The sequence below is a fragment of the Panthera uncia genome, chromosome E1 (genome assembly GCF_023721935.1).
Source record: "Panthera uncia isolate 11264 chromosome E1, Puncia_PCG_1.0, whole genome shotgun sequence".
Taxonomy (NCBI): Eukaryota; Metazoa; Chordata; class Mammalia; order Carnivora; family Felidae; genus Panthera; species Panthera uncia.
In genome coordinates, this window is record NC_064814.1 from 16,869,229 (window position 1) to 16,893,580 (window position 24,352).

General features: G+C 56.5%; 3 protein-coding genes across 4 annotated transcripts in view; all 3 read right to left on the bottom strand.

Moving 5' to 3' along the window:
* Positions 1 to 1,681, bottom strand: LOC125927640 (somatotropin). The gene is made up of 4 exons (XM_049638136.1): positions 1,385 to 1,681; positions 1,055 to 1,171; positions 734 to 895; positions 1 to 458 (listed from the first exon to the last, which is right to left on the bottom strand). Exons 1-4 carry the CDS (start codon positions 1,466 to 1,468, stop codon positions 258 to 260), a joined length of 564 nt encoding a protein of 187 aa, XP_049494093.1. The 5' UTR covers positions 1,469 to 1,681; the 3' UTR covers positions 1 to 257.
* An 8,046-nt stretch (positions 1,682 to 9,727) lies between these two features.
* CD79B (CD79b molecule) lies at positions 9,728 to 13,468 on the bottom strand. Of its 2 annotated transcripts, none has more exons than XM_049636364.1 (6): positions 13,352 to 13,468; positions 12,638 to 12,682; positions 11,465 to 11,767; positions 11,102 to 11,220; positions 10,785 to 10,826; positions 9,728 to 10,672 (listed from the first exon to the last, which is right to left on the bottom strand). In XM_049636364.1, exons 1-6 carry the CDS (start codon positions 13,416 to 13,418, stop codon positions 10,574 to 10,576), a joined length of 675 nt encoding a protein of 224 aa, XP_049492321.1. In that variant the 5' UTR covers positions 13,419 to 13,468; the 3' UTR covers positions 9,728 to 10,573. The 2 variants fall into 2 exon arrangements, with proteins under 2 accessions (XP_049492321.1, XP_049492320.1); XM_049636363.1 differs by having other exon boundaries at positions 12,638 to 12,685.
* Positions 13,469 to 18,117: 4,649 nt separating this feature from the next.
* Positions 18,118 to 24,352, bottom strand: part of SCN4A (sodium voltage-gated channel alpha subunit 4) — a 28,517-nt gene continuing 22,282 nt past the window's right edge. The window contains exons 19-24 of the mRNA XM_049636366.1: positions 23,934 to 24,212; positions 23,610 to 23,663; positions 23,204 to 23,341; positions 22,590 to 22,694; positions 21,679 to 21,949; positions 18,118 to 20,914 (exon numbers count right to left, since the gene is read on the bottom strand). Of these exons, the coding sequence (XP_049492323.1) occupies positions 19,689 to 20,914; positions 21,679 to 21,949; positions 22,590 to 22,694; positions 23,204 to 23,341; positions 23,610 to 23,663; positions 23,934 to 24,212 (2,073 nt within the window). The 3' untranslated portion in view covers positions 18,118 to 19,688. The remainder of the gene's footprint in view (positions 20,915 to 21,678; positions 21,950 to 22,589; positions 22,695 to 23,203; positions 23,342 to 23,609; positions 23,664 to 23,933; positions 24,213 to 24,352) is intronic.

Sequence of the window (24,352 nt, forward strand, 5' to 3'; positions counted from 1 at the left end):
TGTGTGATGGAGAGGAATAAATGTGTCGGTTTCTTTCTAGCCCAGGAGGAATCAGGTCAGGTATCATTCCCAGTCGGCCCCCACAGGATGTCTGCGGCTGTCTTCCCAGCCTGGACCTTGCCCCACATAATAGAATGACACCTACTCAGATGATACGATGCAACTTAATTTTATTAGGAAAGCACAGTGAGCACTGGAGTGGCACTTTCCAGGGTCAGGGGAGGCGCTGGGGAGGGGGCAACCGAGATGCCCACCAACTAGAAAGCACAGCTGCTTTCCACGAAGCGGCGACACTTCATGACCCGCAGGTACGTCTCAGCCTTGTGCAGGTCCTTCTTGAAGCAGGACAGGAGCCCATAGTTCTTGAGCAGCGCGTCGTCACTGCGCAAGTTTGTGTCAAACTTGTCGTAGGTTTGCTTCAGGATCTGCCCGGCCCGGGGGCTGCCATCTTCCAGCTCCTGCAAAAAGGGGAAGAGGGACGGAGAGGCCCAGTCTTTGGCCACTGCTCCTTCCCTGTCCCTCTGTGGGTGGCCCTCCCCTCCAGGGCTCTAACAAGGGCACGGAGGATTCACGGTGGGGAAACGAGTAAGCTTTCTCAGGGGTCAAGGCTGGACTGTTTACTACAAAGAAAGGGGCAGCCTCTCCCAGTGCACGCAAGCCCCCACCCCTCAGTTAAGTCAGCCTGGCTGCCGCCAGGCCCCAAAGAGGGGACCCGCAGCGCCGCGGTCCCCACCCGCATCAGGGCTTGGATGCCTTCCTCCAGGTCCTTGAGCTTCTCGTAGACCCGGTCCGAGGTGCCGAACACCAGGCTATTGGTGAAGACCCTGCTGAGGAATTGCACGGGCCCGAGCCACGACTGGATGAGCAGCAGGGAGAAGCGGAGCAGCTCTACGTCCTGTGGATGGAGGGGGCGGTGGGCACGCCAGCCTCTGCCCGGGGGCCGCCCACCTGCCTCCCTGCACACCCTCGGCCCCAGGGAGAAGGCTGCCCAGGGCCTGACTCCTGCAGACGAGGGAGGCCCCTGATCCTTGGCCGGGCGCCCCTGGCCACTCACGGATCTCTGCTGGGCCTCGTCCTTGCCCGTGGGGGCCGGGATGGTCTCCGAGAAGCAGAAGGCAGCCTGCGCGTTCTGGATGGAATACCTCTGTCCCTCCGGGATGTACGCCCGCTCCTGCAGAAAGAATGCCCGCCCGGGTCTCAGCTGCACGGTCCTCATCACTGCTTCATTCGGAAGCTCCCTCAGTTTGTGCTCAGCTGACAGCCTCTTCACTTGGATGAAATAACCCTGAGCTCCTCAGTTTCCTCCCATTACGTCCCAGGGGTGATATTCACACCTTCTTGCACCCCACCCCCCCCCACCGGCGCCCATTCCTGGGGAACTTACAAACTCTTTGTAGGTGTCGGCGGCCAGCTGGTGCAGGTGCTGGGCCCGGAGCACGGCGTTGGCAAACAGACTGGACAAGGGCATGGCTGGGAAGGCGCCCACCTCCTGGGGCCAGGGCAGGCAGAGCAGGGCAAACGCCAGGAGCACAGAGTTCCGAGGGCCTACAGAGAGGGACCCAGAGGGCGAGGCCGTGGCCCAGACAGCAAGAGGCCTCTGTTTCCCGTCAGCCGTTCCCCTCCCCGCCCGGGGACGGAGAACATTTAAAACTTGGCCAAATGTCTGGGCATAGATGTCTCTGCTCACATTCAGCAGCCCCAAAGCCCAGGGTTAGTGTCCCCATCCACATGCCGGGCCACCGCCTTGTGCCTCAGTATACACTGAACCCAAAGGGATTTTAGGGGCACTTACCTGCAGCCATCACAGCTGGGGATGAGCCGTCCACAGGACCCTGAGCGGTTTGGGGAGCCGGGTGCTGGGATCCTGGAATCAGTCCCTTGCGGGCCCTTTTTATACCCTGGTCCCTTCTCTATCCCCCTCCGCCCCCACTTATTTTCTCTATACATTTATGCATCGGGCCACTGGCCGGCCTGTGCTGATGGATAATTTAGAGTCTCCTCCCTCTTGTCCTGTTCCCGCTCTTCTTGGGGTCATGTCCCCCAGGCCTTCCCTGCCATCTTCCCCTGTCTGCTGTCACCAGCCCTGAGGGTTGTGCACACAGGGTCTCAGCTTGAGAGAACATCCGATCTGTACTCATTTCAAGGGGGAGGCGGCAGAAGGGAGTAGCCTGAGTTCAGGTGCGTTCTGGCAGGTACCATCGGGGGGTTGTCCACTCAGGTGAGGAGGACCCACCCCGGCCCCCAAAAGGGGGGCTATGTCAGGCTGGATGTGCTGTGAGAGCTGCGCTACCTTCCCTCATTCTCTATTCCTATTTTCCTCCCTGCACGGTTCCCCTCCATCTACCAGACAGAATGTGCGTCTGGGGAAAGGGAGCCCAGAACAGCCATGGATTCTGAGGTTTCTGGGCACAATTCAGTCCCAGATTGCCACCTTCGTCGCTGTCACCATCCCCCTACCCTTTACCACCATCTGACCACCTGGTCCGGCCCAAGGCAGCTGGTGCTGGCCTCGACCCCACACTGCCCTCCCATTTCTCTGCCGTGGGGGCTCCTCCAGGTGGCTGAGGCAGAGGACCAAAACCAGAGACATCACTCTGCTCCTCGAACATGCTACAGAGATGCCAACCAAGAAGCAGAAGTCCCAGGAACAGACCCAGGCCACAAGTACTTCCCCCTGGCAACCCAGTCACCATCAGAGGGTCTCAAGATCAGAAGAGCCCATGCGGGCTTGGGTCTCATTCCCAGCACTGAAAGTCCAGGCACAGCACCCTGAAAGATGATCTCCCCAACCACCCTAGGCTCCTCTTAGTCTTTCGTCTACTTAAAAAAAATTTTTTTTTAATACTTATTTATTTTTAGAGAGGGAGAGAGGCAGAGAGAGAATCCCAAGCAGGCTCCGTGCTGTCACTGCACAGCCCAATGTGGGGCTCGAACTCATGAACCATGAGATCATGAAGAGCAGAAATCAAGAGTCAGATGCTTAACCGACTGAGCCACCCAGGAGCCCCTTTCTTCTAATATTCATATAGAGCTCATGAGGGTGCGACAGCATGCCCATGCATTGTCACATTTGACCCTCGCGGCCATCTCGTGAAGGAGGTATTATTACCACCCCATTTTGTAGAGGAGCTGACCGAGGCTCACTTGCACGAGCTGCCTCAGCCAAAGCCGACCTCCCAAACCTTGCTCTTCCTATGTTGCATCATCCCAAATCCTTTCTCCTCAGCAGATTGGGTGGGCCAGTCAGTTATTTTATCTTCTAAATCCCTCTGAATCCAGGGATCCTGCCCCTAATCCCAAGGGTCCCTCTGCCTCATTTCATCCTTCCCCTAAGAGGCAGATTGTTGCCCCTCATTTCCCAGGTGAGACTGGCTCAGAGACTCGGGGTGCATGTTGGAGACCAAGTGGTAGCGCGAGGCTGGGGCCGGGAGGGCTAGGTAGGACTGCTGCCCTCCAGCCTCCCGGTGCCCAGGGTTGGGGCCGTTGCAACATCCACAAGTTACCAGCATCAGATCGCCCCCGGGGCTCAGAGCGGGAAAGAACACATTTCCCCTCCCTTTAAACCTTCCACTCCTTGAGTCTAAGAACATTTAGCACTTGCCCTGTGGGAAAATAAACAAGTGAATGAGGAAACCCTTCTAGGGGCCGTTGGTTATGGTATTGGCAACTAACATCGAAAAGTCACACCCTCATGGCCCAGAAGGGGAGTGCTTGCGTCTTGCCACCTCCCATTTTTGGGATACAGCTTCCTTTTCATCCATCATTCTGGAGCCATTGTCCAACGGTGCCCTGATTCATTATCTGCTAGGGAAGGCACTGGGACCCATGGAGCTGTTCTCCAGGCAGGACAGAGGAAGGATCAGAGTGGGCTGTCATTAAAGATATAGGCCTGGGGCACCTGGGTGACTCAGTCGGTTAAGCGTCTGACTTCAGCTCAGGTCATGATCTCAGAGTTCTAGAGTTTGAGCCCCACATTGGGCTCTCTGCTGTCAGCACAGAGCCTGCTTCGGATCCTCTGTCCCCCTCTCTCTTTGCCCATCCCCAACTCATTCTCACTCTCTGAAAATAAACTTAAAAAAAAATTATAGGCCTGAAGAAGAGGGGGAGCATGGAGAAGGCTTTCCTCTCCTCCTTGCAGCTCTACCAGAGAGGAGGGGCCAGGAGGGAAATGGAGGAAGCTCTCTGAGCCCCACACAGCTTTCTGCCTCCCCACCCCCATCTTTCCACCCTGTGGAGGGGAACTGATGTGAAACCCATCATGACCAGTTTCTAGCTAATGAGACTTGTATGTGAACTATGGACCAGGGGGGAAGCCTCAGACCTCCCCTAGGAGTGAGAGTCCAGGAGCCCAAGTTGGGGACTGCTTGAGAAGCACACAAGGTGGGCACAGGTGAAAGGTGGCTGAGGCTCTGTCTGCATAGGCAGTGTACTGCTGAGAATAGGTGGAACTAGCCAGATCCGGGGAGTGTCTTCTCTCACCAAACCAACTTCTGTTGACCCCAGAACTAGATCGGCTCACAGGACTCTGGGGGTCCCTGGGGATACACCTTTACAGAAAGATTTACCGTGGTGGCAGTCACTGGACCCAAGAGGCAGGCACTGAAGGCTATGGACTTGGGATTTTCCCTCCAGGACTGGGGAGTCACCCATCCTTTCCTGGGGCACCACGGGGCCAACCCCCTGGCTTCTCCAGGTTCAGAGACTGTCCAACCACGGCCTCTGCATGGTGGCTGAAGGGAAGAGGCCATGATTAGCATCTCTGGGGGCAGCCAAAAAAGGCTCAGGATGAACTGCCCATTATCTTGGAATCTGTGAAATTCAGTGTGTTTGGAAGCCCTTCCTATTTCCAGAATTGAAATCTGGAGTTTTCTGTACCTGTTGTGGAAGCTCACAGATTTGCTTTTGATCTAAAAGCGGCCTCTTTCAGGGTTCAGGAGCCCCTCTGAGGTTCAATCCGTGGGGTGCGAGGCCAAATTTTTGGGGGTCTTACTTACCCTGGCTGTAGAAATAGCCTCAGAGGGACTGGTGGCCATTTTTTCCGTTCCCCCCCACTCTGGTCACTTGACGTCCACTAACTCTGTCCTGCCTTCCTTGAGGCTGGAGGCTGGGATTGCCCCTGGGACATACTCCACCTCTTCTTTGCTTCCAGCATGAGTCTGAGCATCGGTCGATCATTCAGCGTGGGGTCAAGGGCTCTAGAGAATATTATATGGGGATTCCCAAAGGCTTCGTCAGGGGAGGTGGGGAAAGGATCACTATTCCTGAGTATGCCAGGCTCTGCACTGGCTGATAGGAGCTGGAGGCCCATTTCGTATGAGGACATGCTCAGACTCAAAGAGACAGAGTGGTTTTCCCACGGTTTCTCTGCTCTAAGTGATAGCTGCTGAAGGCCCCTATCTCCGCCCCCCCCCCCCCCCCCCCCACCGCCGTGTCCCCACCCTCCAGCACGAACTCTTTAGAACTCTCATCCAGGAGAGACAGTGGAGCTGTGGGGTGTGGACAGAACGTTCCTCAGCACAAAGCTAGCAGAGTAAGGTCAAGTCCCCATTCAGAAGATGTTCAGTGAAGTTGGGGGGAATTGAACGGAAGGAACTTCACCCCAGAATGAGGTCCACGGACACCAAGAAAAGCGGCAGAAAAAACAACCCAATGTAGCCCGATTTAATGAACCAAATCACATCATCCTTCACATGTGTATTGCACGTTTCAGTGTACATCACGTTTTCACTTCCTTTATCTCATTGGACCCTTGGGTTTGCCAGAGGGCCCAAGCATGGAGGAAGGGCCTTGGAGGGCTTGGGGGTGGGGGGTCGAATGGGGGTGGGCACTCCTGTGGGTCGATAAGGTTGTTGTTTACACTGGTTGAGGATCTCTGAACCATCTAGAAGTGCATAACAGCCTACATAACTAGACCTATTAAGTCATTTCCACTTTGGGGACTATTCCCCAGGGAGACAGTCCCATTGAAAAAGAAGCAGTAAGTACCCGGCTGTGTCCAGCAGCTGTGGGAAGTCTGGGGTGCTTTCCTGACCGGTGCCCTTCACTGGAAATCATTCTACTCTTTTTGCCTTATTCTATGCTTATTTGTGAACATCTTAGCCCCCTTGTGGGACTGCAAACCCTTTGAAGCTGGATTCATCCCTCTCATCCACTCGTTCGTTCACTGCCACTCTTCTTTGTGCATTACCTGGTTCTAGACGTAGCTGTCGCTTTTTCTGTATGCCAGATACTGTACCAGGCAGATGGGCATACCCTGATGAATGAAAGACATGATCCTTTCTTGGCTAAAGCTTATAGTACCCGGGGAAGAGAGACAATAGGAAACAAATAAATACATAATGGTAAAATATATAAGGAAATTTCATCTTGTGAAAACTGCCATGAAAGAAATAGCCAAGACATAGAGACGAGAGAACAGCCTGGGGAGAGGGGGAAACTGGCAGGGGGGCACAGCCCCAGACCCAGGAACTCAACAAGCATGTGCTAGGTGGATTTGAATGAATGCAAATGCAAGACAATGCCAAGGAAAGAACCCAAACGCCCACCCACCCAGAAACGGTAAGGTAGGCCACGTTGTGCCTCAATGTCCTCCTCATAGAATGAATTCAAATAACTAGTGCCAAAAATATAAATAAAAAGTACAAGATCTTGCAATGCACGGCACTACATCCATGAAAAAATTTAAATGAAAAAAAAAATAGGCAAGGCAGTACGCAGATGCTGATCACAAGTCCACACAAATATTCTGCACGGACTCATGACCTGCTGTGCCTGAGCCCTAAGCGGGTCCTCACGAGGTGTTTAGCACCGCCTCCCCCCGCCCCCCTGCCCCCCTGTTTTCGCCATCTGAGAAAGTGGTGTTAGGTCGGAGAGAAAGAGGTTTTTTTGGTTTTTGGTTTTTTTGGCTTTTTTTTTTTTTTTAATTTGAGAAATGCACTAGGATCCTTCTAAATGTGTTTTTAACACCCTGTACTCTATCTTCAGGATTTAATGCTAGCTAATTTTTGTTCTCTGTGGAGTCACCATTTCCAGGTGAAGGCTTTGGAGCTGGAGGAGCAGCTGAGGTATCCCAAGTGGGTTTGTTGCTTTTTTTTGTTTTCTTAATTTTTTATTAATGTTTATTTTTGAGACAGAGACAGACAGAGTATGAGTGGGGGAGGGGCAGAGAAAGAGGGAGACACAGAATCTGAAGCAGGCTCCAGGCTCCAAGCTGTCATTGCAGAGCCTGATGCAGGGCTTGAACCGGCAAACCCTGAGATCCTGAGCTGAGCCGAAGTCAGGCGCTTAACCGACTGAGCCACTCAGGTGCCCCTGATGCTGTTCTGTTTTTGTTGGCAGCTGAGTCCCCAGCAGATTCGGAAGGTGCCAGAACCAGGAGCACTGTGGCGAGCCGGACACATCTGGTAATTCCACAGGGGTGGGCTCTCATTCCAGCCACTGGGGTCATCTAAAGAGAACACTCGAGGACAGAATCTGGGAATCCCAAACCCCGTGTTCCAAGATGGCCTTTGAGGCCCTTCACAGAAGACCCAGACACCTGCTAAGGGACAAACACTACCTGCCAGTGACATTCAAACAGTGGCAGCTTTTCACATTTTGTTTTGTTTTTCTCTTACCTCTGATTCTGCTGGAAAAACACCCAAACCCTTGAGTCAGAGCACCCCAGGCCTAGCAGCACCTGCGTCGATAAAGGCCGGAAGTCAAGCTAGAACGAAGAAGGAACCAGCCTATGCTTACACCAGGGCCCCGAGGGACTGGGCTGGATTCCCCCAGTGGGCAGTGGGGCATGTGCCCACCGAGGCACCTTGGGGCTGTATTCTGGGGAGGGGGAGGCCTGGAGAAGCCGCCCAGAGCTGGCACCCTGGAAGGATGGCCCAATGGTGTGATCTCCAGCCCAGCTGGGAAGGGAGTGGGTCCTTCAGGGTGTTGAGACTTGCGAACAATGGGAAGTATTTAAAGATGGCCAGAGTTGTCCCAGGATTCTCTCCTCCCTGGTTCTCCTCCTTCTTTACTTCCTCCTCGGTGTCTCAGTGCTGCAAAGTCCTCCGAGGGAGGCAGCTGTGATATAGCGGAAAGAATGCCGGGTTTGGAGTCAGAAGGTCTCTGTGTGATTTTGGCCAGTTGTGATCTTCCTGGGCCTTGATTTGCTCATTTACCAAATGGGGATAATGCTGCCTCCTTCCAGGCTTATGCTGGGGCTCACGCAAGAGTATGTACATGAATATGGAGGTATTCAGTACAATCTTATTGACATTTAAGAGGTGCTCATTATATAAGTATTTTGGGGGCCCAGTAAAAGATTTTGGTTCACGTCCCGTATCCTGATTACAGCGGTGGGGTTACACAAATCTGCACATGTGCTAAAATTCATCAAACTGTACACTGAAAGAAAACATAGTCAATTTTACTACATGGCACAATTTTTTTAAAAAAACAGCATCTGGCTCAACGCCCTTCTCTCAGACAAGTTCTGATGATTCCCATTCTACAGATGAAGCAACTGAGACCCGGGGTTTTCATCATCCCCACCAGGATCATCCAGCTTCATCTCCACTGCCTCAGTCAGTTCTGGGGGCCAGGGACCCATAAGATAGAGACGGCGATACCCATGGCACAAGCCCCTAAGACAGAAAAACAGGCCAGGGAGGTCTTCTACATCATAACCATGGGGGCAGATACCTTTTAGGGGTGTCTGGGGAAGGAGGCAGGCCTTGCTGCTCGAATAGTTCCCTGCCAACAGTACTGCAAAGCATTACGGAAACTCAGTTATTCAGAACTATTAGTCTTTTCGTAAAGTCAGTGCCTCCCTAGACTCAGGGCAGCCCCAGGCTGGGGGAGACCCTGCTTGGGGGAGAAGTGAAGACTCCCTCCCACCCCCAGCCCGGCTGCCAGGGTCCCTCGTGGAGGTAGAAGGACAGAATTAGCGCCCCTATGCAAAGCAGCAGGAGAGGAAGGGCTCTGGCTCAGTGGAGGCAGATGCCAAAACAAACCAGTTTTCTCGGGCAGCCCAGAGACCAGGGAGGGAGAGGGCCCTACCTGGCCTGCCCAGCATGGCTTTGAGGGAGCACCACCGAGCGATGCAGAGAATGACTGTTGGAAACCCCAGGGCCAGGTACCTCAGCCCCCTGCTCCACCTGGAGTTCCAGGGGGAAGCTAGTAAAAATTGATGGCTGCCCTTATTGGCCCCCACATGCTGGGCTTGGTTCTCCAGTTAAGTTGGCAGCACCCTGGGGGCAGAGATTTCTCTGGCCTGAAGCCAGAGCATGAGTGGCAAAGAGGTGTTTCAGGGTCCCCCCAAGGTCAACAGGAAGTAGAGCGAGGCCTGGCTTTGCACATAGAGGTTAATGGCACCTGAGATCCTAGCTGGGAGTCGTTCCCAGTCACTCCTGCAGCTGGCAGGTCGGGGCCCTAATTTGTAGGGCCCTAGGGATCATTTTGTGGGGAGCTTGGGGCCCTAGGGGACCTCTGATGTGGTGCTGGGAAAGGCTGAAGGAGTCACCTGACGAAGGACCCCCAAACTTCACCACCGCAAAGCCTCCCTCTTTAGGAATCTCTCTCTTGCATGGCTCTGGGTCAAACTTAAAAACAAAATTTCCAGGCTTGGTAGGGATTCATTTATCTGGAGAACACGGCCAGCATGGGCAGCACAGGCCAGTAACAGGGCTGGGGCAGGGCCTGGGGATATTTGGGAGGGCTTCTTGTAGGTGGAGGGCATTAAAGGACAGTAGGGTTGGGATGGGTGGGTGAGGGCAAGCTCCTCCAGGGCTGAGACCCCTGCCCTACAGAGCAGGACCCAAGCGCTGCTCGTGGGCTAAAGAGAAGGCAGGATGGGGGCATGCCCGCCAATAAGGGCTATTAGCTTTTCTCCAGGCTGGGCCCAGCTAACGGAAGATGGAAGGCATGTCCACAGATCCCAGCCAGGCCTTCAGAGAGAAGCCCTTGAGCACGGGAGAGGTCCGTGAGCCCTATGGCAGTCATCCTCTCCCGCACCCCATGGGCCCACAGGGGCCCAAACATTTGTGCCCAGAGAGACTCTCACCCACTCCAAACCCATAGATGTCACAAGCCTGTGTGTAGTTTCACGACACACCGTTTATTACATAGGACAATGGGATCAAGGCTAGGAGCTCCCTGGGGTAGCAGAGGGAAGGAGAGAGTGGGAGAGGCAGGTGGCTCTCCCTGGCCCCTCTGTGGCCAAGTGGGACGGGCCACCACCTTTCCCAGGCTCTGCAGGAAGCTGGTCTGCTCTGAGTCCATTTGCAGTTTTCGGATAAGCCTCTGTCTTCCCCGTCCTGAACGTGGGATGGATCCCCACATAGCACCCCCAGAAGGCTGGGTCCAGTCTGTCCCCAGAGAACTCCTCACTCCACATCACCGCCCTGCACCCCTTCTACTCTGGTCTCCTCGGTAAGAGCTGGAAACCAGGGGCTAGAGGGGCAGGCAGATCTGGTGGGCCAGCTTCGGAGGCTGACCGAGGTCCGGGGAAGAGATGAGCTGGGAGCTGGCAGTGGCTCTGAAGCTGTCCACGAAGGCCCAGCTGGCTGGGCCCAGAGGCGTGGGGAGGGCCGGCCCCTCACTCTTGGCCTGGGTGCTCCCCCACTGACCACTTCACCTCTCCCGTCCGTAGAGTCACTATGTCCTCATAGGTGGCTGTCTGGTCAATGTTCAGGCCCTGGAGACATGGAACGGTGCTTAGGCCTTGGTTACTCCTTGACCACGCCAGTGGACGGTGCCATCAAGCACCCCACAGCCCCCAGCGCCGCGGGGGTCCCCCCGTCCCTTACCTCGTAGGTGTGGTCTTCATCCATTCCGGGCTTGCTGTCATCCTGGCGGGGCGAGGGATGGAGAGCAGAGTGTTAGCTTCCCTCCCCCCCCATCCACTGCTGGGCCAGGCCGGGGAGGGCCAGGGAGACTGGCCCGGGGGGAGGGGTTGGGGGTGAGGGGCGAGGGGTGAGGAGGTGAGGTGCCCTCTGCCAGAACAACCGAACGAATGAAGGAGAGTTTGAACAGGTGTCAGTGGGCAGGCTGTGGGCCTGGGGAGATGGAGACCCTGCCCACGTCTGGCCTGCCCCATGGCCGCCCCCCCGGCCCCCGTGGTCACCTTGTCCAACAGCAGGAAGATGGGCACGATGATGAAGAGGATGATGAGCAGGGTCTGGATCATGATGATGCCATCTTTCAGTGTGTTCCTCCTCTTCAACTGTGCTATGGTGCTGAATCCTGTGGGGAGGTGGCAGGGGGTGGTGAGGCTGGGGCCCCCTCTTTGGGCCTGCACCCCTCAGGACCTCCTCAGCGGCTCTCCTGGGTGTTCTGTGGCCGCGGCCACCTTCACCATGTGGCCCCCCCCCAAGGGCGGCAGGCCGGGCTGGGGCAGGGGTGAGGGTGGCTCAGTGAAGGCTCCATGGCCCCATCCCCCCTTCTCCCCCCCCCCCCGCCCCGGCTGGAGGGCAGGCCCCGAACACACCCATGACTCGCAGCTCAGTGCCACAGCCCGTGCCGGGGGACGCCTTCAAGCAGTTCTGCTGGCAGAAGTAGATGCCGTTGTCCTGAAACTGGATGCCCTGGATGGTGAGGGTGGCAAAGGTGCCGTTCTGGCTCCTTAGGATGCGGGCGTCTTCCAGCAGTGGCTTGGGCTCCAAGTCCGTCTCCCGCTTCCGTAGCCAGCTCACCGCTCCCAGGTCCTTTGTGTAGCACCTGATCTCCACCATGGCTCCCCTTTTGCGGGCTATGAAACGTGGGTTCTGCCAGACCCGGGCACAAGTGCTTCCTGTGGGCACCGAGGCCGGGATCAAAATCCCGCTCTGCATCTTCCCGACTGCCATCCCAACCACGGACCCCCGCCCTTGTCTGTCCTTGCTTTTGGGTATAGGACGGTCATGAGGCAGAGGTGTGGAGGAGATGAGCCATGTGAGTGGCCAGAGGCCAAACCACCGGGTCCCGCCCCTTCCTGATTGCACCACCCCCCTGTGCCCCAGCATTTGATTTTCCTTTAGAAGGGCTCTGGAACCTTCCGATTTCTTTCCATGCCTATACAGCAGCCTGATGTAGGCCTCTCCTGCTGGGGTCCAGAGGCCCATAGGACAGCCCCCCACTTGGCCTGGTGCTCTCCCTTCGTTTTTATTCCTATATCTTCTTTCTCTCCCACATACTTACTCCAAGAAGCCTCCCTCCTGCCTCGTTCCCAGTAAGCGAACCGTAGGAATCCCTGAGGCCCTATGGCCTGTCAGAGCCCCTAAAGTTACAGACTCTTTCCCGGGCTGAGTCCGACAACCGCCCCCCCCCCCCCCCCCCCCCACCCCCCCCCCCCCCCCCCCACTAGACAGACCCAGCCTGAGTCCCCAGTGGAACTCCCTCTGGCTCCCCGCCTCCCAGCTTGGGTTTAGTCACACCCCTTAGTCTCTGGGACTGGAACACTTATGTCTAATGAGGATGACAGCTGGCAGGAGGGGTGCTGGGGGGCCCTTGGAGCCAGGCCTCTGAGATGGAGACCCTAAGGTAGCCTAGAGATGGGTGTACCGGCTGGGGAGATGCAGGGGCACAAGGGCACAAGGGGCAGCCATGGCACGGACCCTGGGACTGGGACCAGCACTGGACGCAGACACACTTGCCCCCAGAAGGGGCAGGGGAAGTGGCTGACCTTTGGGATCCTGGTACAGGTCTTCTGTTTTGGCTGCTGGCACACCTGCTGGGTGGGAGGAAGTAGGCGGGGCTGGGTCAGGGCTCTCCCCTGGAAAGTGGCTGCCCCACCCCTGGGGCCCCCAGCATTCCTAGACCCACTTCCTCCTCTCAGAACATCAGCTTCGAGACCCTTCAGCCCCACCGTAGCAGCGCTCCGGAGAGACTGGAATGGAGCAGGGTCACCAGAAATCCACTTCCCGCCCCCTCCTTCTGCCTTTGACCTGACCAACGGCCTTGAGCAGGCACCCTGGATGAGACCAGGAGGGAAGTCACAGCTGGATGGCTGTCCTGTCTTCCAGCCCAGGGGACCATTTCTGGACCATGCACGTCCCAGGGTCTGGTTGGGGGCAGCCTCTCTCCTGTGTCGCCCCCACACAATGCCCTCAAGGGACTGGGGGTGAACCACGTCATGGACACCAACCCCTCACCTCACACCCAGCTCGGCCTGACGCCCTCCAAACAGGAGAGGGGCTGGGGCCACGGACCCCCTGAGCTCCTCAGCGAAGGTGATACGCCAGACCCAGGCCCCGGGGCAGTCAGAGGGAGACAGGAGGCCGAAAGTGTGAGAGACAGAAGGGGGAGGTTGGAGAGAGCAGGACACAGAGCGGTGGAAACAAGCAAACAGGCCGTGACAGAGAGCGAAACCACGGGTCTCGTTTCGGGGGTGCCGTACCTGACAGAAGCAGCAGCAACACCACCAGCCAGTTGCTGGGCATGGGAGACAGCACCAGCTCGGCCATGGTTACCACTCCGTCTCTGTCTCTGACCCCGAGCTGGTGACGAGGACAGAGGCTCCTGGGGGGGAAAACGTGTAACTGCCTGGGCTGCAGCCGGTCCCCTCCCCGCCTCTTCCCCACCAGGCCCCTTCCTGCCATGCAAATTGGGACCCAGGGGAGGCACCAGCTCTCCGGGGACCCTGGGGGAGGGCGGGGGCGGGAGGGCTCTCTTGTCAGCTGTGCTGCTAAGGCTCAAAGGGCATCACAGCTGGGGTCCACCACGGTGGTGGTGGGGGGACCCTGGGAGGCAGGAGCCTCTCAGTCTTCTGAGGGTAGCTTGTGCGTCCCTCCCCTTGTCCCCACCCCGCTGATGGTCATGTCCTGGAGTCCCCCGGCCTCCTATTGTACAGTTCAGATTCCCAGGCACTTAGCTGAGTACACATGGGTCCTGTGGGTGAGTGTGAGCACAGCTCCTTGGCTCGGGCTCAACCTGCGCTCTGCAGGAAGAGAGGCACCAAGGGAGGATGGTACAGGGGTGTGGGGGGCAGCTATGGGCCCAGGCCCGGCACCTGGAGAGGCCCAGAGTGCAGCCTCTTGGCTGGAGTGCAGGCAGCCATGTTGGGGGTTGACGTAGATTTGACCCTGTGGAGGAAGGGAGCCACAGAGGTTCTTGAGCAAGAGCCAGGTGTGACAGCCACCTGGGACAAGACATGGTCCAGACCCTGGCAAGAGGCCTCCCTTCCTCACCTGGTGAGAGAATTTGTTCTCAAAAAGGGGGTGAACTTAGGTAGGTTAGGACAGCTTAGAAAAAACCTACAACTCAGCTAATCAAGGGACTCCCAGGGATTTGTCCATAGCTCTCGGGTCTTGGGCAGGGGGACAGGAGGCTAGTGCTGGGGAATCTTCAGATTCTGAAACTAAGAGGCTCTCTGGCTTTATCTTGCCAGTCAGTAGAGTGGTGGATGAAACCATAGTGTTCTGGAGATGTGTTAGAGAGATGTGGAGCTGCCTCCCACGCCAGGGTTGACAATGAGAAAGGCAGGGATCTGGGTGGTACCCCCTTAGTCCTGGTGGGCATAGGCCCCTAGTAGGGGCTACCCCCAAGGAGTGCCAGCCAGGACCAGAGCTATAGAAAATGGGGACTGGAGAGTTAAGTTTTCATCCGAGGTACAGCTCGTTCCTGGCAGTCCCAGATGTTCTTGCTGTTCCCAGATGTTCCAGATGAAAAAAAAACATTTCTCTGAAAAGGTGTCAGATGTTCAGTTCGCAGAACAAACAGCCCAGGAATATAAACATCACCTGAGGTCAGCCTGGGGACCACAGTCCCCTTGTGCTGGTGGCGGTGGTTGGAGACCCTCCAGAGGAATGGGGAGGGGGGGAATCCAGGGGTCTTTGCATTTAATAAAGTACCTCCTCATAATGGAGGCCTTGGTTAGCTTTGGAGCTAGTGTCCCCCCGACGTTGGGAAGCTAATGGGGGAAGGCTTGGGGTACACACCTGTGTGTGCGCACGGGTGTATGCTCACACGGGTGTGTTGCCTGGGCTGTGTGGTGCGGGCCCTGCTCAGGAGCTGGTCCCGGGGCCCAGGGTGGCCTCATGGGGGATGGAGGCTGGGGGCAGTTGGCATCTTGCAAACACATCCACACATCCACGTCCCCCCCGTGCGCAAGGATGCAGATGTGTCCTTTGGACTTCATTCCCATTCATGCCGGGCGGGGATCCGTTTTCAGGAGCGGGTGGAAGCAATGCCCCCCCGCCACCCGCCCCCTGCGCCTTCGGGGTTATTTGTCACGGTTGGGGCCGTGCTGTTCCCTCTCTGGTGACAACAGTACAGAGTTCTGTCTGGGGCTAGTGACGTCTTTTCTTTCCTGGAACAGGAGGCCTTATAAGCCCACTCCTGCCTCTGCCCCCGGCTTCCCTGGGCTGCAAAAGACCCCAACATCTGGCAGCCCCCACTTCACCTTTCCAGGAAGACAGCATCAAGACAAGAGATGGGGGCATGCGGAGAGGGGACGAGGGGCTTAGGAGTTTGAGGAGGCAAGAGGTCAGGGACCCCCCCCCCAGCAACCCTGGGAAGGGTGGGAGAGGACACAACCTCAATTTGGAAGGAGGGGTTCAGAGTTCTGCCCTCCCCTCGGTCCACGCTTCCTGGCTCTGTTCCGCTGGCTGTTTTGTGGAAGAGGCCTGCTGGCCAAGAAGGTTTGATTCCCGGCCCTGCCGTGTACCAGGTAGAAAGCCGCCCCACGTTCCCTGGTGCTTCTCAACAAGGGGTGATCCTGCCCCCTCCCCCCGCCCCCCTGGGAGCACTCGGAAAGGTACTGGGACCGTTTCAGTGGTCGCAGTGACCAATGGGCACCGCTGGCCTTCACGGACCAGGGGTGCTGAATTCCCTGCAGCGGGAGGGACAGTGTCTCACAAAGCAGATTTCTTGCTCCACATGTCAACAGCGCCCCAGTTACGCAACACCCATTCTTAACCCTCAGAGCCCAAGTTTCCTCATTCGTGTAAGACAGAAGTAATCGTAATAATCCATTCTTCACTTCGGGACCGTCATAAGCGTGGAAGGGAATCCAGTATCTGAGCGTTTGGTGAGAAATCTGGAAGCACAGTTTACCCTCAGGAAGGTGGGGAGTAGCACTGATAACTGGCTCTCCAAAGTGGATAATTTTGAAATATTAGCTTATGTTTTTCATCCAGTATTTTGCCTCTTTTCCTCCACTATTCAAGGCTCAGGGGAAGGGTGGGTCAGGGCACTGCGCGAGATCTCCTGTCCTTGGAGCCAGACAGAGCCCTAGGCACGGTTTGCAGAAACTTACAGTGAGAAGGAGCCCCACCCCCACCTCACGGAGGGAGGTCAGCACCCTGGTGGGGGGCTCAGGACCCTGCAGGGATGCTGAGCCCCTCTCCCCACACAAAGAGAACAGCAAGGTGGGAAGGGGCCTCAGGAAGACGGCTGAGGGATGTCAGGGTGGCCTGTGATGCCACGTAACCTCAGGACCCAGGAAAAGGGGGTGCAGGAATCTTGTAAAGGAGTGTTTACTAGTTTGAACACATACAGCCCTGGGAATCAGAAATCAAGTTGTAGAAAACAAAATTGTATATGAAATTATATTTCACCCACCAGGACTGTGGACTCATCTCACTACATCATATTACTCATTGTCACAGGTCCATAGGGACCCTGGGCTCTCTGAGGTCAGGGTTCAGAGGCAGGGTCTTTAGGGGGGTATCTCTGAGGAGAGGGAGGGGTCACACCAAGTGTCCCTCAGGCACCTCTGGGCCTTTGGCGGGGGTGGGGGGGGTGGTGCACAGAGAAGTGAAGGGTCCAGAGAGGAGGGACTGGGGCCACTGGGTCCCAACACCATTTCCTGGGCACCATCACGGGTGGGGAGAGGGAGCGTGGTGCTGTTAGGAGTGGAGGGCCACGGCCCATGACCTTACCTGGCCTCTTGGACTCCAGCTAAGAGGTGGGAGTTGTAACCTTAAAAATAAAACTGCCAGGTATTTTACCAGCAAAAGACAGGTTGATTCCGGAATGGCAGAAAATTGCAATGCCAAACAAGCAAGGAGGGCAAAACCGCGGGCATGTCCACAAAGGAGAGGACGCGCTCCTTTACAGAGGAAAGGGGGACTTTGGGAAGGCTGTTGTAAACAAAAGTCCATTGGTGTGAAGTGGGAGCTGGAAGTATGGTGGCTTCTCATTGGCCGAGCTGTGACTGTCTCTCATTGGCTGGGCTGTTGCCAGGGCAGGAGGAAAGCTTTTCTTCTCAGCTTCAGGGATAGTAAATTGGTGTCCACCTGCAAGGTCATCTCTGTTGGGTCTACAATGATGATGAGTGGTGGAGCCTGAGCGCTTACTCTGCTGAACCTCACGACTCCATTTTAGTGAGGTTCCCCTTTCTTAATTTTCAGAGTCCAAGCCTCCTTTTGGAGGGGGGCAAGAAAGAGCTGGACTGGGCCAGAGGGGGAATTGGGGCCCTCTCCCCACCCTGAGGCTCCCCGAGCCTTCCTCATTCGGCTTCAATCCCCACCAGCCCTTCTTGTCCTTGCAGCCCTCAGACCCTGTCAGTGTCCACATGCGGAGGTGCGGAAGGAAGAAGCTCGCACATGAGAGGCACCAGGGGGAGGTTTATTATAAGAACTGTACAAAGGAGCCTGCCTGCCAGCCTGGCTTGGGCCTGTTCCCACCCAGAGTGGGAATGGATGTGGACGTGTGGGGGAGGGGGCCACGGGCAGGGGAGGCTCTGCAATCTGGATGCAGTCCAATGGCAAGTATCCCGTCCAACGGATGCTGAGGCTCTTGGGGCCACCCTAGTTTGGGGCCTGAGGAGGGAAGGGGCATGGGCAGGGTGCTGGTCAGGGAGGAGGCTGCCCTCTGTAGGATGCACCTTCTGCAGGAAGAGACAGAACTTGTGCAGGAAGATGGAAGGAGTGGGGCCTCCTTCCACAGAGGACACAGGCAAGAGACAGGGAGCAGGGCTGGGACAAATGGGTGTGATAAAGAGACTAGGAGGAAGGGAGAGCGGGTAGCAAGGAGGCCAGCGAGCAGGGCAGACAGAAAGGAAGGCTCCAGCCACAGGAACGCACGAGCGTGTATGCGCGCGAGCGCGCTCGCACACACACACACACACACACACACACACATTGTTTTGGAGGTTTTGCTGCTTCCTGAGTTTTAATCAAACTGTTCACAAGAAACAAGAAGAAAGAGAAGAGGAACTTAAGGTCAACAGGGACTCAACGTGCAAACCTGCCCACACACGTTCACATTTATCCACATATAGCACAGGCACACCACACCAACAGGCCTGCACAGGAGACACACACACACACACACACACACACACACACCAGTCAGACTACAGGGGCATGCTGACATGGTACACACTTGCAGAGACAGGACGTAGCACTTCACGTACTTGAATGCACACACACAGCTGTACACATAGGTGTGAGGCAGACACAAGGCACACACACAAGTGAATAAATCCAATGACACCTGTGCAGGTGTCTCCCTGCCTCCTCTGAGCTCCGGGAGCCAGCAGAGGCCTGGCTGGTTCTGCCATGCCCGGATCAGTGGTGCCAACAAAAATGGAAGTTGGAAGGTTGGGCCTGAGTCAGGAGAGCTGTGCATGTCCCAGTGTTGAAATCTCTAACACGGGAGCAACAACAACACTCTTAGGATCACTTTGAGGATGGGGAAGAAGAGGATGAGGAGGAAGGAAAAGAGAGATGTGGTGGGGGATGAGGGCATCTCAGGGCTTGGTGAGGCTACAAAGAGCCCTGTGGCACTAATGGAGGAGTGAAGAAGGGAGGGAGGAAACAGAAATCTACCTCCAGAGCTCCAGGGTCCCTGCCCCGCCCCAGGTCTGGGTGTTCAGGCCAAGAAAGCCTCCAGTGCAGTGATGCAGCTGACAACACCCAACCTATCCTAGCCATCCGTGCTTCCTAGAAAAAGACAATTCTCAAGTGGAACCCTCTGTCCGCTCTTCCCCTAGGGGCCAGCCAGGGGAGCCAGGGGCCTGCACAATGGACAAAGCAGGAAATGGTTTCGGGGGCCACAACCCCAGCCAGATGCATTAGGATCCAGGGGCCAATCAGACTTGGGGAGACATTTCTGGACCAGTGACGTTTCCCTTCTCCAGGGAATCCATGAGCTGGCAGGATGAAGCTATGTCCCAGCTGGGGGGCGGACTGGTAGGCCCCTGGGGTCAGGTGTCCACTCTCACTGAGGTTAAGACATCTTTATCCAGGGAGTGCCTGGCTGGCTCAGTCAGTGGAGCCTGCGACTCTTGATCTCGGAGTTGTGAGTTCGAGCCCCACATGAGGTGTGGAGATTACTTAAAAATAAAATCTTTAAAATATATCTTTATCCAGGAGGGGTCTGGAGGGGGGGGGGGCTGAGCCACTTCCTGAGGAGAGGCCTATAGCCCTTAAGACTCTGGTGGCAGGAGAGCAGCTAACCCATCCATCGTAGGCTGGCTCCTCCCCAACGTGGGGGGCAGAGATTCTGGTGTTCTGACCTCCCCCCAAGAGGAGAGGCAGCAGGGCCCACGAGGAGGTGAGGACAACTTGAAATGAGAAATCATGGAAGCTGGGGCCTCAGGCCCAGTGTGGAGCCTCTGAGCGCAATTCCCATTTTCCATGGCCTGGGTGTCAGCCCCAGCGTGACCAAATCCTGTCCCCAACAGAGAGCCGATCAGTCGCAGACTCAAAGCCCTGCTCCCTCAGTGAGCAGGCACCATGAGGGAGCTTTGGGGCTGTGCCAGGCTCAGCTGGCCACCTCGTTACTGCCTAGACGAGAGATTCCTTGACCCCCGGGCGCACTGTCTGCCCTGGGGATGGGGAAGGAGGGAGGGCAGCGTCTGAGGGGCTGATGGGTATGAGTCCTATGGAAGGTCCAGAGTCCCCTGATGAGCCCTTTTCCTCACCTGTGCTCTGCACACTGCTGTTCCCATTCTCGTGGCCATACATCTTGCTCATGGTGTTGGCGATCAGGCCCTCCTTCTCAGGACCCCCATCCCCACTGCCATCCTGGCTGTGGCGGTACATGTAGGATGCCTGCTTCACAGTGCGCTGGAGCAGGTGCCGGCGGTAGGCCCTCTGGATCTTGATGGCACACACCTCCTCATGCTTCCTCTTGAGGGTGGTGGTGATGGGCTCATAGGAGACTTTGGAGGGGTTGGCTGCCATGAACTTCTCCTCCATGGTCTCCTTGAGGGCGTCCATTTCCCCAGAGTCACCTAGGACTTCCTTGGTGAGGGCAAAGAGGATGTCCAGGCAGTGGATCTTGTCCCCTGGCACCATGGGCAGGTCCAGCGTGATGAGCTTGATCTTGTTGGGCTTGGCGATTCTCAGTGGCTCCTGCAGGGTGTCCACAAAGTCAGAGAGGCGGCTGTAGGCAATGAACTGCGTGGCGTCAGGGTCAAACTTCTCCCACGTTTCGTAGAACATCTCAAAGTCGTCCTCGCCAAGGGGCTCGCTGCTCTCCTCAGTGGCCACGTTGAAGTTCTCCAGGATGATGGCAATGTACATGTTGACCACGATGAGGAAGGAGATGATGATGTAGCTGCAGAAGAAGCAGATGCCGATGGAGGGGTTGCCACAGTCGCCCCTGACACTGGTGCCTGGGTTTTCGAGTGTAGGGTCACAGTCAGGGGGCCCGCTGTTGAGGATGGGGTTGAGGAGCCCATCCCAGCCAGCCGACGTGGTGATCTCGAAGAGGCAGATGATGCTGTTGCCAAAGGTCTCAAAGTTGAACATGTCGTCGATGCCCGACTCCTTCTTGACATAGGCAAAGTTGGACATGCCGAAGATGGAGTAGATAAACATGACCAGGAAGAGGAGGAGGCCGATGTTGAAGAGGGCAGGCAGGGACATCATGAGGGCAAAGAGCAGAGTCCGGATGCCCTTGGCCCCGCGGATCAGCCGCAGGACACGCCCGATCCGCGCCAGGCGGATCACTCGGAACAGTGTGGGTGACACGAAGTATTTCTGGATCAGATCGGAGAGCGCGAGTCCTGCAGGGAGGAAGTGGTGAGGACCACTGCCCTTGGGTAGGAGGCTGGGTCAGGGAGTAGGGGGCATGCAGGGCTCAAGGGGGCCTAGCCTGGTGTGCTCTTCCCCATAAGGGAGAGGTAGAAGCATGGTCCGAATGGCATGACCCATTAGGCCGGGCTCTTCCAGGGCCCTGGGGCCAGGGGCCACATCTCTGCCCTGACACAGCTAGATGGGGGTGGGATATGCCCAAGGTGATGGGGTGAGGGTATGGCTGACTCCCAAGGCTATTTGCAGATGCCACAGATGAGACAGAGGGAGGACAGCTCTGTGTGTGACTCTGGGCATGACATTTAACTTGTTTGTGACTCAGTTTCCTCATCTGTAAAGCAGACGCGGCAACAGTACCTGCCTCCCAGGATAGCACAGTGTCAGGTGTGTAATAACTGATCAATAAATATTAGCTAGTTGCTATCATAATTACACACACGTCTCCGCACTTCCCCTGTGTGTATGGATAGTGGCACCATCTTATGTCTTCCGCTTAGCACATGGGCACCTGAGTGTGCATCTACCGGTCAGGTAAATGTTTCTAGCTGTGCATTCACGTGTGCGCAGGTGACGGACTGCCCGTGAGCCCACCCTGGGTGACTTTGTGAATGCCAGGTGCATGGGCACACGTGTGGGTGTAAGTGTGCGTGTGAGCTTTCCAGGTGCACGAGCAGGTGCACGAGAACGGGAGCACCCGGTCCTCCTGGATGACTCAGCCCGGCCTGGCCCCGCTCACCCACAATGGACAGGATGACAACCACAAAGTCGAAGATGTTCCAGCCGACGGTGAAATAGTACTGGCGCAGGGCGAGCATCTTGAGCACACACTCCCCGGTGAAGATGATGATGAAGACCATGTTGATGTTGTACAGGATGTCCACTTTGAGCTGGCTCTGGTCGTCTGTCTCCACCATCATGGTGACCATGTTGAGGCAGATGAGGATCATGATCGTGATGTCGAACACCTGCTTAGTCACGCAGTCGTACACCATGCCCTGGATCTTGTTCTGCAGCATGGGTAGGAGTGCAGGGGTGCACGTGGGTGGATGTGGGGGGGCAGTGGTAAGGACCCACACAGGATGTGGACAGGAGGGAGACACAAGATGACACAACAGCATGACAGAGAGACAGACAGAGAGAGAGAGAGAAGAGGTGTGTCAGAGCTTGTGGCAGAGTTGGCCAGGGCAGTGGGGGAGAGGGGGCGGGATCCCTCAGAGCAGATCATCCTGTGGGGTCTGTGGGTATCTTCCTCACTCTAGGACCGTTCCTCCCATAAAGGTCCCCCAGCAACCTCTCATCCTTCTCCCAAAGTCACTGCTCACTCAGGAGGGTCCTCTTCCTTCCACTTCTAGGGGCCCTTGCCCCTGAGGCCACCAGCTGGAGGGGTGGGCGGACACTGGGGGGCTGTGGAGGGCCAAGTGAGGGGTAAAGCAGTGACTGGGGTTTATCAGGCAGCTGCCGCTCCTGCACGCGGTGCCTCTGTGCAGTTATAAAGAGGCCCCATTCCTCCTGGCTGGTGACCCCAGCTTCCCTGCAGGTGGACCTGGCCTCACACCAGCGACACAGCCTGGTGGGCAGAGTGCAGCCTGCATTTTGCCCTCATTGGTTCATAGAGGCTTCCAGAGGAGGGGCTCAGAGGGCTGGTACCTGGGGCCGAGGAATTGGCTTCTGAGGCTTCTTGGAGCCAAGCTTCTTCATGGCATTATAGTATTTCTTCTGTTCCTCCGTCATGAAGATGTCTTTCCCTCCAAAGTATAATGAGATGGGGCCTGTAAGGTTGGAGGTCCCTCTTCTCTGCCTCCAGGACCTCCCTACCTCCGGCACCACCCTTAAAGCAACCCCCATGCCAGGAGGGGGGACCTGGAGGGGCCAGAGATGGGGGCTGAGGGAAGAAGTGAAGGGGGACTGAGGGGTCTGGAGAAGGGAGGGAGGGAGGGGAGGGAGGTGACAGACAGAGGGGAGAGGATCAGCACTGCCCCATAGCTTGTTTGGGGCCAGATGCTCTCCATCAGTATCGTGTTGGGTCCTCTGAATGGCCTAGTCAGGCAGGTAGCATCAACCACATTTTTAAATAAGGTTCTTAGAGGTCAAATCACTACCTTCAAAGTCGCTGGGTAGGATGTGAACCCAGGCTTGCTGCCCCAATCACGCAGCCAGCCACAGCACAGCAGGTGCTGAGGTGGCATGAGTGAGTATATGAAGGGACGGGTGAGCAGAGGGAGGGAGGACAGAGCCCCGGGATGGCCGGGCTGGATACTCATCTTCTTCTTCTGCTGGTTGAAGTTGTCGATGATGACGCCAATAAAGAGGTTGAGGGTGAAGAAGGACCCGAAGATGATGAAGATGACAAAATAGAGGTACATGTAGATGTTCACCTCATACTGTGGCTGTTCCTCCTTCTGCAGAGTCCACAGGACAGGACGGGATGGAATGGGGAGGTCTGGGGGGACATGCTGGCTGCCCCTTGCTTCCCATCTCACTGTGGGCAGAAAGGGCCTGGGGCCCAGGGGTGGACCCTTCCACCCACCCCCCCAGGCTGCTGAGTTTGGGGGCTCCTGAGGAGGCGGCACGGGGGTGGGGATGGGCAGAATGTGCCTTTGTGCGTGTCTGGTCTGAGTCCTCTTCCCTGGCTGGCTCACCAGCCGTATCTCAGGGAGCCCCACTCACCTCCCGGGAGTCCACAGCTGCATACATGATGTCCATCCAGCCCTTGAAGGTGGCCTGTGAGAGTGTGGTTGGGCGTGAGGGGAGGGGCTGCTTCCTGTTTCCACCATCCATAAGTCTCCCTCCTCACCCCTGCCTGGTCCTCCCCAGAGCCCCAAGGGGCAGGCATCAAATAGAGACCAGAGTGGTCTAGATAGTACGTCAGGGTCCCACAGCACCAGAAGCAGGGTGGGCGGCCTCCTAACAAGGAGCAGTGGGCTTAGGGACAATGACAGTCTAGGAGCACCTCCATGCCAGTTTTGTGCAAGGGCAGCAGGTTACACTCACCACCTGCAGGAGGGAGAGGTAGCCTAGACCCACATTGTCATAGTTGACCTTGACGTTGAGCCAGCGGACCTGGCCCGTGTGCATCAGGCTTTCACACTCAGACTTGTTGTTGACCTCAGAGATGTCAAACCTCTCAGAGGTGGTGGTATTGATGCAGTAGTAGAACTTGCCGGCAAACAGGTTGACGCCCATGATGCTGAAGATGAGCCAGAAGATGAGGCAGACAAGCAGCACGTTCATGATGGAGGGGATGGCTCCCAAGAGGGCATTCACCACCACCTGGGGGGCCGGGGGAAGGGGTCATTGCCAGGTCTTTACCCAATCCCCTTTAGGACAGGGCCCTCCACCTACACTAACAAGGGGACCAGACAGGGCTGGGCATTGTTATTCAGGGACAGCTTCCTGGAGGAGGGTTGATC

Excerpts from the sequence above, each read along its gene's own strand:
- LOC125927640 (XM_049638136.1), bottom strand. The coding sequence starts at position 1,468 with ATGCCCTTGTCCAGTCTGTTTGCCAACGCCGTGCTCCGGGCCCAGCAC. Across the intron at positions 1,172-1,384 it reads CCGACACCTACAAAGAGTTT|GAGCGGGCGTACATCCCGGA; the intron begins GTAAGTTCCCCA and ends TTCTTTCTGCAG. Across the intron at positions 896-1,054 it reads ACGAGGCCCAGCAGAGATCC|GACGTAGAGCTGCTCCGCTT; the intron begins GTGAGTGGCCAG and ends CTCCATCCACAG.
- CD79B (XM_049636363.1), bottom strand. The coding sequence starts at position 13,418 with ATGGCCGAGCTGGTGCTGTCTCCCATGCCCAGCAACTGGCTGGTGGTG. Across the intron at positions 11,221-11,464 it reads CACTGAGCTGCGAGTCATGG|GATTCAGCACCATAGCACAG; the intron begins GTGTGTTCGGGG and ends ACCTCCCCACAG. Across the intron at positions 10,827-11,101 it reads TCTTCCTGCTGTTGGACAAG|GATGACAGCAAGCCCGGAAT; the intron begins GTGACCACGGGG and ends TCGCCCCGCCAG.